Source organism: Cynoglossus semilaevis, chromosome 3, assembly GCF_000523025.1.
Source record: "Cynoglossus semilaevis isolate Cse_v1.0 chromosome 3, Cse_v1.0, whole genome shotgun sequence".
In the NCBI taxonomy this organism is placed as follows: Eukaryota; Metazoa; Chordata; class Actinopteri; order Pleuronectiformes; family Cynoglossidae; genus Cynoglossus; species Cynoglossus semilaevis.
This window is the reverse complement of record NC_024309.1, coordinates 745151-764070: the sequence shown is the minus strand read 5'-3', so window position 1 is coordinate 764070 and position 18920 is coordinate 745151. Positions and strand designations below refer to the sequence as shown.

At 35.2% G+C, this 18920-nt stretch overlaps 1 protein-coding gene across 3 annotated transcripts in view; it reads right to left on the bottom strand.

Moving 5' to 3' along the window:
- Positions 1-15186: 15186 nt before the first annotated feature.
- ptbp2a (polypyrimidine tract binding protein 2a) overlaps positions 15187-18920 on the bottom strand; it is a 15896-nt gene continuing 12162 nt past the window's right edge. For all 3 annotated transcript variants that reach the window (XM_008307404.3, XM_008307405.3, XM_008307406.3), the window contains exons 11-14: positions 18690-18782; positions 17887-18103; positions 17717-17794; positions 15187-17016 (exon numbers count right to left, since the gene is read on the bottom strand). In XM_008307404.3, coding sequence (XP_008305626.1) covers positions 16887-17016; positions 17717-17794; positions 17887-18103; positions 18690-18782 — 518 coding nt within the window. In that variant the 3' untranslated portion in view covers positions 15187-16886. The remainder of the gene's footprint in view (positions 17017-17716; positions 17795-17886; positions 18104-18689; positions 18783-18920) is intronic.

The following is an 18920-nucleotide window of genomic DNA, read 5'->3' as shown; positions in this document are numbered from 1 at the left end:
ATTTATATAAAAACCATCAAAACTATTTATTGTTCTACTTAAGGACAGATTGTATAAACCATAACTTCTTTTCTTCGGAAATTACATAAATAAACTCCGAGACAGACATTTTTAAACAACACTTTGACAAAAGGTCAATGAATTTTTTTTATTTATTTTTTTGATATAATAATTTTTTTTCTACTACGTACATTACATGCCACACATTTTCTCAGGAGGAAGGTTTGGACTGCAAGCATACCATTCTTGAACCCACATTAACTCCTGGCTTTCGTAACATCTTCAGAAAAAAATACAAATATTTGACATGTAATGAATATAAATGACAACATTAAGTAAAAAGGTGACAGATACACGGACATGGCAATATCATATATTTATATATACATACATAAAATTTGTATAAAGTTTGTTTTTACAAATACAACCATGCATGAAATTACCCAAAGACCTCGGTTAGTTGACTTTAACTACCACCCAGCAAGGAAAAACAAAAATTTCAAGCACACTATTGCCATGTTTTTGGTGGACTGGTCGGTGAGCTTCATCAGAAGGAAAGACAACTTTAGGTGATGTTTGTGTTAAAAAAAACATACAAAAAAAACAAAAAGACTTTTCATTGTTACCATCTGATGGCGATCGAATTTCAGGGACCTTTGGTATTTGGTTAACCTAAACTCATGTTTACGTATACATAAACTCATGTTTACAGGGAGTAAATACACTGGAAAATACACGTAGGAATGATGTTACCTCCTAAGGGACTTTACGCTGTTTACAAACACTGGTGTATTAAGCTGCCAAGTCATTTCCTGTTAGGGATGAGCCTCAAGCGTTTCCATGTCAGATGGATGGATCCATCAGAGAGCCACTGTTAGCTCTGTAGCTCAGGCCTAACTTTCCCCGTTAGTAGGAATGTGTAAATGAAGAAGTGAGTCATCTTGCTCTGCTTTGGCACCAGTCATCCCTCACTTTCCTCTTCTCCAGCCCATGTGCCTCAGTCAGACACTGCCAATGTCTCAATTAGAGCTTTCCAAGACAGTTTTCACACTGACGCCCTGCAATTCTCCCGTCACCAGCAGCAGCAGCCACGCTCGTCTCCAAACAATACGCTTTGTTTTGATTGAAACAGATTAATTAATTACTGTGCACCAAAGCTGTTCCCAGTGATTAATGAGACAGCAACACCTAATCAGCTGGCAGAGGAAGCCTTGTGATTGGCCGTCCTCTTCGTCCAACATCGCTGTTCGTTACTGCACTAAGCGAAAGCCTCATTGGGTGGTGTTCAGAGGTAGCTCGATGATGACTCGGCACAATATCATTTTCATTTTCTATAGATTGATTTCCTACCTTTATGTCTACGTCGTGTTGTGTCGCAGAGATGCTTGTATTCATTCATGAAGTAACTGGTGTTTGTTTTATGTTTATTTATGTTTATACTATTTCAGTTGAATAATATAGTTCATATAAATACACTTGTAGAACATCGTGACTGATGTTCGGACCTTTGGCTGAAAACATTTCCAGCTCTCACTTTTGTTTATCAAAAATAAAAAATTCCTGATGTATTTAAAGAAAAAAAAAGATTAAAAAAATTATATAATAATTTTGATAACCAAACAACCTATTTGTGAACTGTCCGTTTTGTGCCAGCTAGCGCCACAGTAGCTTGCAGAGCACCTTGCTGGTGTCACTCGAGGTGCATTCAGGTACCATCGAAAACTTGACGATCCAACGATTATAGCAGTTTAACTTTTTCTTACAGATTGTTTTTCTCTTACTTTATCTCTGGCAACACCAAGGAGCCACATTTACTACTTTGAAACCACTGACAAAGACTCTAGGTCTACACAAATGAATGCTGAGTTGTACGCTGCAAAAGATCTTCTCACGATTGCCCTGGGACACGGATAAACAATAAATTATGCTTTTAAAATTTCCATCAGTTTAGTAAAAAATATTGAACTCCAACCACTCCATAACCAATACAACCAATAATATTGTTCCGGAAATTTTCATCAACATCAGACCAATACCGATCCTGAGTATCGGCTCAAGCCATTCCTAAAATAGACCCTGCTTGGAAGCCGCAAGTCTAGCCATTTTGTTCGCATTTCCTTCCAGTTTCATTTCAACTAACTCCGTGGATCATTGTTATGGAAACGCCAATTCGGGGGATGTTATTATTTTTGTTAGGATCCCACAATCCACTGGAATAGATCAAACACATGTTCAGTCATTGATTCATTTATTCCTTTACTCATTCATTGTTATATTGAATCATGAATCTTCAAATGCAGGATGCGAGATGGCAGGGAAAGCGGGAGCCAATCCCAGGACACCCTGGGATCAGAATCTGTTTGCTATTCCATCACAGGGCCACATGTAGAGATAACATTTCGAGTCATAAATCACCTCTCTAGTTTATTGTTTATAGACTTGAGCTGATGTAAATTTCTTCGAGGTGAGCAGTACAGTATTTTAATTAGCAGATACACTCTATTCTGGTGAACCAGCTGGAAGCCATGTTTTCTTTACAGAAAGTGTGACTTTCTGTCACAGATGGGTTCTTAGCAGGGGGGCTGCACACAGCTCAACAATGAATATCCTTTAGTTCCTCAGCTTGGACTGCGTCATACAGACCAGAAAATTGACTTGTTGGGTGCAACAGTAGCAGACGCAGTTTAACAGCCCACTGATCAAGATCGAGATCGCCAACAAATGTTTCACGTTTTTTTTTTTTTTTTGTACCATATTCACAAGGAGATTAAAATCTGATAAAGCATTTATTTAATATAGTCATTTCAAGGTTGGTCACCAAGTAAAAGCATTTTTCATATCCAGTCTTCTGTTCCTGTGGTATCAAAATAGAGCTACAAATGAATGGCTTCCTGTCAGAATGCTGGGAACATGTCAGAAACAAAAGACAGTCGCAGTTGCAGCTTCATCACTCATTAACACAAACACATATTGTCTTGTTTTCATGAGCTGTGAAAACGTCACAAAGACAGAAAGCATCTTTAAACAGAGGTTTTTCAAAGTAGGGGGCGCCAAGGGGTCCTCAGAAAATTAGAGGGAGGTTAAGAAACAGTAAAACAGTCGATGTGAGTTGGGAGTTGAAAAGTTGTGTTTTCTGCACTCTTACCAACCTTTCGTACCTCCGATTGGTTTGCACTGATATTTTATCCTGGACTTAGCCAAGAGTCATAATCGCTTCGTATGAAATTGTCGGAAAATATTAAGAAAAGTGACTTGAGGTACGAACATCTCACTGGGAGCTGATAGAACGACAGACTGCTGTGCAGTTATCGCCATTAGCAAAAGCTATGAAAGTGATATATGGAGAGTTCCATGATCATTGCTGGACGGGTGTCTGCGTAGTTCCTCCTGTGTCATTGTGATGATGTGATGTTAAATGATTCATCAATGTGAAAAAATTGAACAATGCTCTAGTACTAACCTTCTAGTAACGCCGTTTCCCACTGTCCTTATCGCTGCTAGCACGTGGAGATCGGCTAGCGCCTTTTCCCACTGTCCTTATCGCTGCTAGCATAGCATTGCAATCGAACTGTAAACGATATAAATTGCAGCATAATTGGTAAGCCAAGGAATTACATAATTGTCTTAGAAGTAGAAATATGCTAAAGATTAGTCTATATATATAAATGTATATTTTTAGATATTTATGTTGGCCCTGCTGTCATCAAGTGCTCATGGTGGGGGTGTATTTGGGGAAGGGGGCCACAGTTTGTTGTTATGTTATTGCTTGTAGGAAGAAGTTGTCCAGCTTCCTGCTGGTTCTGCTTCTGGTGCTTCTGTATCTCCACCCAGATGGCAGCAGAAAGCAGATTTTGTGGGAGGCGTGATGTGTGTCCCTGATGATGGAGGTGGCTCTGCGGGTGGATTGATATTGGTACGGCTCCATCACGGAGAATGTGAACAACGATGTGGCTGGCTGTCCTTACGATTCGGCTCAGCTGCTTCTGTTGTTCGGCCCTGCAGCCTTCAAACCAGGAAGTGACCTTGTGAGTCGAAAATGCTTTGTGTATTGTCACTGTCGAAGGTAAGATTGCTGAGTTTTTCCCGGTAAATGCGGCAGTTGTTGGTGGTTGAAGTTAGGTACTTGGCCATGTGTAGGCTAACTGCAGGCTAAATTTCTTTGTTCCATAATTTTCACAGTGGCGCTTTGGCCCAGGGGCAATGTCTCAGGTTCACCTCCTGGTCAAGTTTGAATCCCGGTTAGGGCGGTTGGTACCTTCCAGTGGACTCACCACCCGCAGGAACGTTTAGGGGAGGTTGGTACGGTGCAATGTGATTTGGGGGGCGACTGCTGCCCCCGCGACCCGGTAACGGATAAGTGGATGAAAATGGATGGATGGATGGATGGATGGATGGATAATTTGCACACAACCAAAGTTCCAATGAAACTTTCCAAGTGGTCTGGTCTGGTCTTCAAACACTGTTCTTATACATTGACTAGTGATGGGAGTATCAATTTCATGGTACTGATATATATCGATAGTCATATGAGTATCGTTTGAGTGTTGATTAGGACGAATATATTTTATTGTATGTGTTTAGGTTACATTGTGTAATTTGTTATGACTAATTTGTCATATAAAATCCCTATTCAATGTGTTAATTGGTCAGTATTTGTCGTTTGTTTTAATGGAATAATAAAAAAAAAAATCACACAAAAGTATTGATATCTGATTAAAAAAAAAAATCCCCAAAAAAGTAATCGAATCAAAATGATCAAAAAAACTGTCTGAGTCTATTGTGCTGCTCTGTGTGTGTATGTACAAGAAATTAGAGGAACTGAGGAAATGGATGATTAAATGCATCTATAAATAAATAAATATATAACTAAATAAACAATAAAAAAACCCAGCATTAGGCTGAAAATGTCATGTTGTTTCTATTTCAATGTTTCATGTTTGTGTGAAGACAAAGAACAAAGGGAAGTATTTTTGTCTTGACCGTTTTTTTGTGTTTTGCGTCGTAACACACCGTCGTGACACACCGACGTACTACACGTCCAGGCATGTGTTATTTAAGTAACAAAATAGGAGCAATTTTTCATAATCTCAGCAGAACTTGGTGGAAACACTGCCTCCGCTCGTAAAACACAATGAAGTCAAAATTGATCGGCACTTAGAGCTGCAGATATTATGTGATAGAGCTGTGGATTATCTGGCCAGTCACAGATCGATAGGATTTGCGAATCAGGCAATCAATATACAAATCCATAAACATAACAATACATACGCTAAATCCTAAAGCTATTGATATATTTTATGGTGACACAAGTCACGTTTTTTACACACGTCTGTTTAAAAGTAGAGAACAATAGGACCTATTATCCAAAATGAGCTTTGACTAACACACGAACTCAGGATAAAATAACACTTCACTGCACAGAAATACTTAAAAAGTATTTCCGTGATTTAAATGTAAAATTTGAAGGCCAACTTCAGAGTGTAACTGAAGCCGAAATGATTCATTTATAATGCAAAAATGGCGCCTCGCTTGGAACATCAAGGGGTCATCTGAAGTGTTTGCTCCGAATGTATTTTCAATTATTTTTTCCATTCATAAAAGCATTAAGAAGATCACCCGAAAAGTCGTTTGCAAATCAGTCATCTAGGTGAGGATTAGACGGAGAAGTTTCTTTCGAATACGGTTATGAAACATACTGTGTGAATGTGTGTGTATAAATATATATATATATATGTGTGAATGTGTATGTATATATGTGTGTGTAAATATATATATATATACGTATTATGTACACATTCATTATATTTAGCATATATTGTACATGTACCATGTACACACATGAATATATTGTATGTATGTGCATACACGTGTATATAAACACCTACACACAAACAGTACTTACGAAGAGGTGTGGACTCGAGTCACATGACTTGGACTCGAGTCAGACTCGAGTCATCAATTTGATGACTTTAGACTCGACTTGACAAAATGTAAAGAGACTTGCAACTCGACTTGGACTTTAACATCAGTGACTCGTGACTTCACTTGGACTTGAGCCCTTTGACTCGACAAGACTTGATACTTTCTCCAAAACCTCAAAGTGATCTGTGTAAATATATTATTATTTTGTTTAAAAGGACTCGAAACAGAAACGTAAGGACTTGGGACTTGACTTGACACTTTTTAGTCTTGACTTGGACTCGACTCGGACTTTGCCTGTCCTGACTTGAGACTTGACTCGGACTTGAGTGCAAAGACTTGAGACTTACTTATGACTTGCAAAGCATGGACTTGGTCCCCCCTCTGGTACTTACCCACACGCACACATCAATCTGAAATGTAATTTGGTATTAGTCGAGTATAAATTGCAAGAACTTATTTATTCATAGATTTGTTATCGGTGTGCTTAAATAGACAGTAGAATCAATATCAATTATTAGTTGAACTGGCATCTGTATAGAACTTAACGATCAATAAATAAATCACAATTCTGTATATATATATATATATATACATATAATGATATGTAAAACATTACTCACACAATATCTATGAAGATTCTCAGTCAAGGTTGAAGAGTTCCGTTGGACAACTCCGTTAGGCAAGTGGACGTTGCTCACACCATGTGCTCTTTATTTATGGTTGATTTATTTATGGTTTATTTGTGGTTTTATTTATGGTTAGGCAACTCTTCAACCTTTAACCGTAACCTGGGTGACTGAGAATCTTCATAGATATGGTGTGAACGATGTTTCACATTTCATTTTGGAATAACCATCATTAGCTTGGGTAGGCAACATATTATGCTAATTGTGCTGTAATGTCTTTGCAACGTCTTAAAAAAAGCATTAAAGGCAAAGATAAACTCCTAACCCACGTCGGGCTCAGTATCGGCATCATCTCAGAGTAAACTGTTTAATGTAGTGCCATTAAGCAAAATGCCTCTGATATTGGGAAAGATCCACAACGTTTTGGATGTTATGGTTATGATTTTATAATGAACTAATTATTGCGATGTGCTCATTTCATTATGAGTGCTTTAAGTTAAGTGTTTTGCTACATTTGTACTTGATGCCTGATCTCTTTCCATCTACGCCGTGGATATATATACGTAAATAAACATTTAGTGACTGATTAGAATGGTGGTCCAATTCCCCGTTCACATTTCATTTTATTTGTACTGCAACTTAACTTAAGCTGTCGATGTTTTTTAAAGATTTTATACAGTCGTCTAGCAGCTGTTTTCAAGATTTAAAAAAAAAAAAAAAAATGGTACAGTGGCTCCTTGACTCACTTAGGAGTTCCGTTCCTACGGTGTGATGTGACACAATTTTCTTCATAAGTAAGAACTCACATAAAAAACAAAAAAAAATCAGAAGAGTCTGACACACTTGGGAGCCATAATGAAGGGAAAAAATAACAACCCAAACAAAAGAAATGGAATGGAGCGCAATCAAATGGATAGCGTACAACTTTGCAAATGTAAACAAAGGCGTCTTCTGCATTTACCACATATTCAAATATAACATGTTTGCTCCAGTCACCATTGAGTTCCCGTGCGAACCAGTTGGTGTAACAGGAGGTTCTTAATAAATTCATGGATGGGGTGGCGTAACAACGATACAGCATTGGTGTAGAATACCATCAACCGAGGTCCTATATATATAATATGATATTATATAAACATCTCAGTTCTTTCTTTTATTAGAAAATACAGTTCACCTAACCCTTAAAAGTTGTCAAAATATTCTTTGGATTTCACCCATGAATCCATCTCTGGTGTGCAGCGTCCGTAGGGAGAAAGGAGATTTTGGTGCTTCCTTAACCAGCCGGAGCTGGATTTAAACCTGCAATCTTCTGACAACAAGCTTGATCTTCCTACCACTAGATGGGAGTAAACATGTCAAACAACGTGCGCTATGTTTTCATTCATGAATTGGGGGTTGTTTCCTTAAGGACTAACGGAGGACTAACGGAGGACTAACGGAGAAACTGCGCCATGTTGTCAATATATTTACTTAAGTATGTGACTTAAGTAAATATATTGACAATATATTTACTTAAGTCACATACTTAAGTAAATATACTGACAACATACTTAAGTCACATTACTTAAGTATGTGATTTAAGTAAATATATTGTCAATATATTTACTTAAGTCACATACTTAGTATACTAGTAAATATATTATATAAATAAATTATATAATATACAACATGGAGCAGTTTCTCCATTAGTCCTTAAGGAAACAACCCCCAGAAGGTTTGGTTTAGACATATTGTATACAAGACAAGAAAACACAATGAATTAATTTGTTTTATGTATCAATAAAATTATGTGCCAGTGCCAGGGGAGAAATTGCGAAAAATCAGAAACGGGTTGGGAGCCCTGCTGTTATAACCACACTTAACAATGAATTGTCCACCCTCTGTGATAACCAATAATGTATTCACTATTTTTGCCTCACTGCATAGCCAAGCTAACAAGCATAAGGAAAAAAAATAATACAAATCAGTATCCCAATGTAATTTTGCACTGCCGTGGTTTCGAATTGATTTCTGCTTTTGTTTCAAACATGGAAATCAATTTTGGTGACCACAGCCACAGTGAAAGGGAAAGAAAGTACAAAGAGAACATGCGGTGCTCGACAGTTCCCAGAGGCCCCTGCGTGCGCTGAAATTCTAAATGCAGTGCTGCTTCCGTAGCCCACTGAATAGTGGATAGACAAACATCCCCCCCTTGAAAGCCACTCTGTGTTAAGACGACTAAAGAATGATGTCCCCAATAGAGCACCAAATTGGAAACAGAGCAGGGGAGAATATTGAAGCGATTGCCTGAAAAGCAACACATTGATTCGATGCAAGTGTGAAGGCAAGAAGAAGGATACAGCTCTTTCAGAGCTTCCGTCTCCTCGGGGACATGTGGACTAATGAAATCACATTGGGAATCAATAGTTTTATAATCACATGTTGAATATGAGGTTGCTATGGTTTCAAAGGAATCACGAAAAGCACAGGAGGTACGCTGCGTGTCATTTTGTGGCCATGGGTTTATTTTACATATATGGTCTATAGCATATAGTATTATTGTTTCGTAATTAAAGGGTTTTTTTTTGGTTTTGGTTTTGGTTTGGTTTTTTTTTTACAGCAAGCTGTCGAAATAACATGCTATTTAAGTTGTGAAATTAATCAATTCAAAATACATGGATTGATTTGCATTTCAACACATGGGCAGAATGACACAATAATCCCACCATTCATACTCTCACTGCCCTGATACAAAGTCAATGTTGTTATTCACAGACACCAAAGGGAAACGTTTGCGTTTCACCGACGCGCATGGAGCTCAAAATATCACCTCAACGCAAAGCACGCGTTTGTGGAGGCTTCAATTCCAGTGCCTCTGTCTCTTTGGAGACGTATGGTCTAATGAAATCACCTTGGGAAATTAATATATTTATAATCGCACATAGAATATGAGGTTGTTATGGTTTCGAAGAAAACACAAAAATCTGAGGAGACGAGGTTTGTTATACCGTCATTTCTGGACTATTAAGCGCAGCCAGATGTAAGCCACAACCGCTAAATTTAACGAAATTTGGCATTTAAGTAAAACTGTAATGTACAGAGGAGACTAAGTGATCTGCTCTAGGGCCGAAGCTAACATTAGCTCTGGGGCTAACTCCCTTCACTTTGTGCGTGTCCGCAGCGGAAGTAAACAGAAACAGGGAAGTTGGGGGTCTTTATTATCAGCCGAGTTTTACACACTTAGTCCCTCAGTCCGTCTTTCATCGTAACCCTCAATGTTGCTTTCGTCTTGAGGCAAATTTGGACTTCAGCTCCTGTTGTCGTCTTCATCGCTCAGCAGTCCAGCCTTTCGAAAACCCGTCGCTGATAGTGGAGTTTTTGACTCTGCTCCAGGATCCGCCGACAGACTTGAGCAAAAGTTTTTCTTCACATGTGGCCAGTTTTGGTAAATGATTTGTCGCCGCTAGTCATCCAAGCCTCCCTCTCGAGTGCCACTTTATTGCACAATTCACCGCTGATGTCAAGTGGTTGCAAATACTTCGTCGCGCTCCCAGGAATCACAGCCGGAATTAAGTTTGTCCTCTTGATGCTTTCTATCATCCACCCTTTCTTGTTGACTTTCACAACAATTTCTCTCGGGAGTTTTTTCTTTTGCATTGTCATCCGCTTAAAAATCACCAACGGTGGAAGCTTTTGTACGAAAGTAAAATGTGTTCTCTTATGGCAGTTCACCTTTCTTGTCAACAGTCCTAGTGAGAGGCAGGTCAAACGTGGAAGGTACTTCATCCGTATTTATGATGTCGTCCGGTCCGATGGAATCCTCTGCAATCTTTGTTTGAGTGAATTTGCGGAAGTTTGTAACTTTTTCCTTGTAGTTGGGAGGGAGTTGCTGACAGAGTTGTCCGTGCGCTGATGGCTGGGGCCTTTTTGACACCACGGTGGTCCACCTTTAAAATCTTTCATCTTCATTTTGGCGGCAATCTGCACGGTGGAAACACTGTCTGCTCTCTGTGTTCGCCCGGTCTTCAAGAACATTCTGCGTTCTGAGTCAGTTCTTCACGCTGCCTTCTCCAACATCTCACCATCGATTCATTGATGCCAAGCTTATAAATATATGTGTAAATATCCAGCCATCCATTTTCATCCGCTTATCCGTTACCGGGTCGCCGGGGCAGCAGTTGCCACCCAAATTACACTGCACCGTACCAACCCCCCCGCACCTTCCTGCGGGTGGTGAGTCCACTGGAGGGTACCAACTGCCCTAACCGGGATTCGAACTTGCCCAGGAGGTGAACCCTAGGGTTCCACACCAATGACAGAGACATTGCCTCTGGGCCAAAGCGTGTGTAAATATGTGTAAATATATATATATATATATATATATATATATACATATATATATATATTTACATGTATGTATATATATATATATATATATATATATATATATATATATATATATATATATATATATATATTTACACATATACAGTGGTCTCTGTTGCGGTTCTCCTTTATATATATATATATATATTTACATGTATGTATATATATATATATATATATATATATATATATATATATATATATATATATATATATATATATATATATATATATATATATATATATATATATATATATATATATATATATATATATATATATATATATATATATATATATATATATATATATATATATATATATATATATATATATATATATATATATATATATATATATATATATATATATATATATATATATATATATATATATATATATATATATATATATATATATATATATATATATATATATATATATATATATATATATATATATATATATATATATATATATATATATATATATATATATATATATATATATATATATATATATATATATATATATATATATATATATATATATATATATATATATATATATATATATATATATATATATATATATATATATATATATATATATATATATATATATATATATATATATATATATATATATATATATATATATATATATATATATATATATATATATATATATATATATATATATATATATATATATATATATATATATATATATATATATATATATATATATATATATATATATATATATATATATATATATATATATATATATATATATATATATATATATATATATATATATATATATATATATATATATATATATATATATATATATATATATATATATATATATATATATATATATATATATATATATATATATATATATATATATATATATATATATATATATATATATATATATATATATATATATATATATATATATATATATATATATATATATATATATATATATATATATATATATATATATATATATATATATATATATATATATATATATATATATATATATATATATATATATATATATATATATATATATATATATATATATATATATATATATATATATATATATATATATATATATATATATATATATATATATATATATATATATATATATATATATATATATATATATATATATATATATATATATATATATATATATATATATATATATATATATATATATATATATATATATATATATATATATATATATATATATATATATATATATATATATATATATATATATATATATATATATATATATATATATATATATATATATATATATATATATATATATATATATATATATATATATATATATATATATATATAGCATAGTACCGAAGAACACTGAGAGCGTATGAAAACATTCGTTGAAGAGACAACAACAAACCTGACTTTTTATCGAAATGACAACATGGCAGCGAATTGTAACAGTACAGCTGGGCGTTATCGCGATATTGTAGTATATATCGATACATATTTCTAAACGCAACATAGCAGGGGGACAATATCGGCATTAACTTGTGTAACATTTGTGTAACACTGTAAAACGAGTCTGCAAAAATGGGGCGTTCGAGAAAACAAATTTGAGAATGTAAAGATTAACATTTTAAAAAAATGCATAAGATTTTTTCAAAATCTGACCAAAAACCACATGTTTAATTAGGATTTTTCTGATTAATACCAAAAATAAAAAAAACTCAAAATGCTCTAATTTTGATAAGAAACTTCCAAATAAGATAACATTTTGAAAGACATCGGTACATGCGTGGATGAAAGCTTGTGTCTCAAACCACCTTCTTTACATAACCTTTCATCCACCTATAATGTCGTCCTGAGTTCTCTCCCCCAAAAAATTCAACCCCCTCCCTGAAAATTAGACCACGGTTCAAAGTAACACGCAGCCAAAGGTGTCGCGCAGGTGAAACCATTAGTCCATAGCTATGGTAAAAAAAAAAATCTGAAAAACATTCTTTGAATTGTCTCTCATTGCATTCTTCCTAAAGTAAGTCTTGGTTATTTTTGGTTAAATGGTTTTTGGAGGTTTTAGCATAAACTTGTAAACTTGCATTTCGGAGGCATTTCTGGGACTTTTTATTTATTGTTTTTGCTTTTTTTTTTTTGTGATAGTACAACATTGTCTTGCTTATTTTGTTGATATTTTGACATATTCAGATATGATGGTTTTTGGAGGTTTTAGCATAAACTTGTAAACTTGCATTTCGGAGGCATTTCTGGGACTTTTTATTTTTTTTGCATTTTTTTTTTTGGGGGGATAGTACGACATTGTCTTGCTTATTTTGTTGATATTTTGACATATTCAGATATGATGGTTTTTGGAGGTTTTAGCACAAATTATTCACTTGGTAGCATAACTTTGGGGTGTAAACTTGCATTTCGGAGGCATTTCTGGGACTTTTTATTTTTTTTGCATTTTTTTTTGGGGATAGTACGACACTGTCTTGCTTATTTTGTTGATATTTTGACATATTCAGATATGATGGCAGCATGTTTTGGGGCATAAACTTGCATTTTGAGGAATTACTGGGACTACTTTTTTTTGCGATAGTAAGACTATAGCCTTTTGTTGATAGTGTGACATGTTCAGATATGTTTATATGATTATGTTTATCGGATATTTGGCATGAATTTTTTGCATTTTGACTTGGACTTAACTAGGGAATTGAGGGAAAAGACTTACTTGTTACTTACAAAACAATGACTTGCTATTACCTCTGCTTCATTTAATGAGAAAACAATCAGGATGGACACAGATGTGTGCAGAACTACAGAAGTTTTATTAGACATGCTACAGAGGAAATGCAGTATACACAAGAGGATGAGGGGGAAAATCAAAATCACTTTGCACTTCTCCTTGTTAGAAAAGTATTCATCTTTAATTTGTACCTCATCAAGTACACCAAATGATATTTTGACCTGTATAAAAATCTGACAGAGAAAAAAAACAAAAAACACACAAAACTGTTTTCTATGAGCTAAGTCTAAAGATGTTTGTATTGTTAAAAAATAAGTGGGAGTAATCTGTTTTTTCAAATGCTTTATTTATTTTTTTTTTAGGAACACTAAAGGCACAGAAACTTTGGTCCAACCAAGTAGCCCTCAAGTAAACTGTCACATGACAAAAATCACAGTGGACTAGACTTCTACCTGCTGCCACAGCATGCAACAACGTTCGTATGGGAGATCCAAGGTCACAACACGCGCAGACAACTGTGACCCAGGTATGACATGAGAACTCGGAACACGAGTCCTGTATACCTCTGATAGTGGTAACTACAACAGGGGTAATTTTTTTTATATGGTAAACAGATAAAATGTATCTTTGTAAATCAATTAAGAGTTTAAAATGAATTGTGGGACCTAGGAGATGTGGAGGCAGGGAGGCAGTTCAGAAGGGGAACCAAAAGAGACCAATATTCAGTACAGTAGGTTTTGGGTTGATATCTTTAATGACCTATAGCATTTCGTGGGTATGTCACCATTCATTTATTTAAAAAAAAAAAAAATTGTTCCATAATTTCAACCTACGGTGTTAAAACTCTGTACGGAGGGGACGGAAACATCATTGCATGGGCTGTATGCTGATGACGGCTTTCTTTTACGTTCTCTAAACATTTGTTGTGCTACATTTGCTATGCCCTTCATTATGGCTCCCAAGTGTAAATTAAACTTTTTTAATTTATGCCCCAGATTCTGATGACACCACTGTATTAGCGTAGGTGAGTGACAGAGAGTGACATAAGTACTTATGCACAGTATGCGAGTTACAAACTCTGGCAAACGTCAAGTTACGTCACATTGTAGAATTTGGATGCAAATCGAGGGTTCTGCAACACATACCTTCTTGTATTAATAACTAATTTAAATTTAGTTTATATTCATTTAAATTATCATGATCACCTTCTACCCCCGTCCAAAAATAACACCAATAGACCAACTGGTTCAACTTTTGATCATCATAACATAAGAGGTATACAGTACCAACCTATAATGTGGGTCTGGTATATAATAAAAAAAAAAGCTTTATTTTGATACCAAGTGTATTTCATGATGATTCCACTTCTGCAATTTTTTTGCACAAATCGGCAACTTCTCACCCAAAGCGGAGAAGCAATAAAGTATTTTTCCAAACATCAGCTATCACTGAATTAACACTTCACTGCTCCTTGTTATTTATCAACTACAAAAAAAAAGCTGTTTTTGTAGTTTCATTTTTAGAATGAAACTACTCTACTGTTGTGATCAGACCAAAAACAGAAAGAATCTACTGGGCTTCATATGCTTTAAAAAAAAAAAAGACTGGGGTTTTCCCAAATAGCTTCTAAATAACAGTTGCATTGAAACTGAGTCATCTTAAAACTAAATGTAGCTGTGTAGATGGCGCATTAAACCACTATGAGGGTTGGGAGGGGGGGTTTCAGGGAAGCTCTCAGTCTTACACTTTAAAACCCCATGGCATTTGAATTTCAAGTAAATCTGCCGGTAAAGCCATTATAAAATGCCTGTAAAAAGTCCTATCTGGAAATGATTCTGCAGAGCATGAGAAAATAAGAATGTGTTATAAAATATAATAACAGTGTCTGCATGATGACGGTGGACAATGCATTGAGAAATCAGTGTCAACGTGCCTTGTTAAGCATAGCTGGGATGTTGTGTCAGACGACCACGTGGGTAAACTATTCATTACATCAGGTAAGGCACAAAAGTCCTGGGTGTTTCTAAGTAAATTTAAAAAAAAAAAAAAAAATCAAGATCTGACTAACATCAAAGGTACTGTACAATCTATAATGTCACTATACCAACATAAAAATAGAGGTACACCAAGAAGACACTGGGAGAGCCTAGCTTTTACATGCGAGACCTTTCTCTAAATTTGACAGTTCTTAGTTGTTTTTCTTTTTTTTAAAGTTAAAGGAATGTTTGTCATTTAAATAATGGTCAGACACAAATTTGCATCTAATTGATGTAAAGGTTGGTGCCATCTCTTCGAACGTAGGTGATTTACCATTATAAAGCTAGCTCATGTGGTGGCAAACCGTTCTACCAATAGTCACCACTGCTGGCACCCTTTAGACATCCAAGAAGAAAACTGACAGACAGTTCTACATTTTTAATTTAAAGGCAGTCAAATCACCACCATTTGATAAAGTTGACCCTAAAAAGACATGTAAAACATATTTCACGGACAAAAAAAAACTGGTCCACCACTGTTCTCCAAGTCCAAGGGGTCATTTCGACCACACCGGCTGAGCGTGAGCATGTTTTAGCTTAAGCTTCTATCAGTTGTTTTTAAAAAAATACAGACGATTGGATGACACTTGTATTGGTACTTTCAAAGCTGTAGATTTTTTGGGGGTGGTATCACATGACTGCTCTAAACTATAACTGATCCCGGTGATCGAAAATAGTGAATGTCACCACTACGCAGTTTGTTGTGCGTTACTGTAGTCGCAAAGTCACTTGCATTGGTAGGCATTGAAAAAAAAAACGACCACCAAGTTACCAAACATTTCAAAGCTACACATGTACTACTTGGCCGAGACTTACAAGGCCAGACCAAAACAGCCATGTTCCATTGGATCACAATGTTTTTAGGTCAGGAATCCATGGTCTTTTGAGAAGATAAATGAAGAATGTGGCAGCAGACCCTCTCATGCATCTCTGCAGTGTAGAGAAATCAACACAAAGAAAAAGATAATACCCAGTCTAATCAAGGCTTAACCTATTTTTTTTTTTCTTTTTATGTCTTAAAAAAGTTTCAGTGTCTATCAAGGAATGAAAGTGTCAACACGAGCCCAACAAAAGAACTGATAGACTTAATGTGGTCCCCCCAGTGTCCGGACACAGTGAAAGTTTGCCGAATTGATGAAGGAATTCCTCAAATGGTGGACTTTGAGAATGACACCCTCAGATGCTGGTTCCCTCCCATATTGTAGTTGTGAAGGTCGATCAAGGCCTGGGTGGCCTCTTCCACTGTCGACATCTGGATCAAAGCCATTTTGCGATCCCTGGGAAACATGAGGACACTGGGTGATTAAAGCTGGAAACCGACAACATTACAAGACTTCAAAGTGTAAACAGTTCAAACATAAAATAAAATAAAAATACATTTAAATCATGCCATCTGCTTTACAGATATCAGGTTTTAGTTAAACACAAGTGTAACAAGCATATATTGGTATAACGTTCTCCAACCCTAACCGTTCCACGTGCTTAAGACCTGTGGCCGTACCACGTAACCATGGAAACAGCTGCGCGGTGGGAAAGAAATTGTGTTTTCAAATGTTTTTTCATTGGTTCACACGTGCAGTAAGATGGTGAAATGGATTCTCATCAATTCTCATTTGGTTAAGGACATTGATGATAAAGATGGGTGTACCAAAAACTCTGAAAAAGGCAAATATGCATGGCATGTCTCCTCAAATAAAACTGCAATACACTACATTATTTTCAAAATTTATATCCAGAAAGCCATGGTCTTAATAGAAACACATTGGTAGGCAACACTAAAAAAAAAAAAAAAAAACTTGCCTCATACTAAATATAAATCACATTTCATTGAATAAACTTTATTCCAAAAAAAAAATAAACTTTATTAATAGCCAATTAACTATTTTTGGTACTATATGTTTTAAGAGTGAATTGATTGAAAATCCACTAAGAGCATGACTTGAATGTCAAAGCCCAGTTTTGATTAGTACTACTTACTGGAAAAACTTGAACGCTTTCACGCTGCCTCCAGTGTTGGAAAAGAGCAGTCTCAAGTCATCTTCTGTCACATCTTGTCTGAAAAGGGTGGAGAGAAGAGAGGTCAAATATTGTTTTTTTTTTTGTCTCTTTCATTTTCCTTTTCAAAACCAAAAGCCAAAGATTCTTACGGGATGTTAGACAAGTGAAGGGTTGACGATGGCGGGAAGATATTTTGAAAATTTTTAGAACCCGGTTTCTTAAACCGATGCAATGGTGAATTGGCATAATCCTTGGTTAGTCCCTGGTCGTCTAATCCATCACGGGGCAGAGCCACTGACTGGTGTTTAGACAGTGTCACTCGGATGATCTTCCCGTACATCTTTTGGCCGTTAAGATGACTCATCGCTTTAGTCCAAAGAGAGAGAGAGAGAAAAAAAAATGCTTTAAAGATTCATGATGTCAGTCCATTGTTACCCATGGGTTTTAATTTGTACTTGTCATTCTTTGTGTCAGGTGAACTGTTGTTTTGCAATTTCTGCCAATAATCTAGCTGACTGGAAACGTAAAAATATAGGCGATGACCCAATATTTCAATGGTGATGTCTCTGATAACTGGCAACTAAATCAAACTAATCATTCAGCTAAAATAACTCGAAGTTTAAAATGTTTGGTTGTTGTTTTTTGACCTGTCAACTAAAGTTACATTTTTTTGCTGCTTGTTTTTGGTGCACTTTAGTGTAGTGCATAATACAGTATTGAGGAAATGTGTTGTATTGTCAGAAAAGTAATTCATTTAATTTGAATCTAATTTGTATACGTTTTTAAAAAAATCACACACAAAAAAAAAAATAAAAAAATAAAAAAAAATAACAAACAATGGAATTTCAGAAAATAAAATAATTGCTACTGACGTCTCCTCAACACAAACGTTATCATGGCAAAGAACCAAATCCTGAACAAGAGAAATGGCGGGCATGCAACACTGGCTTACCGAGCTGGGCCTGATTTGCGTCTGACATTTGGATGAGAGCGCTGTCCTTCTTATTGTAAAGAATTTTCACCCTCTGGACATCGCCGTACACCCCTGAATTAAAGTTGCAGGAGGAAAAAAGGTGAGGTGGAGAGAAAAAAAAAAAAAAAACAGACAATGAAAAAGTTAGCATCACAGAGAAAGAGGGAAGGCTGTTTTAAGATAAGAAGCAAAAGAAGAAAGTAGAGTACA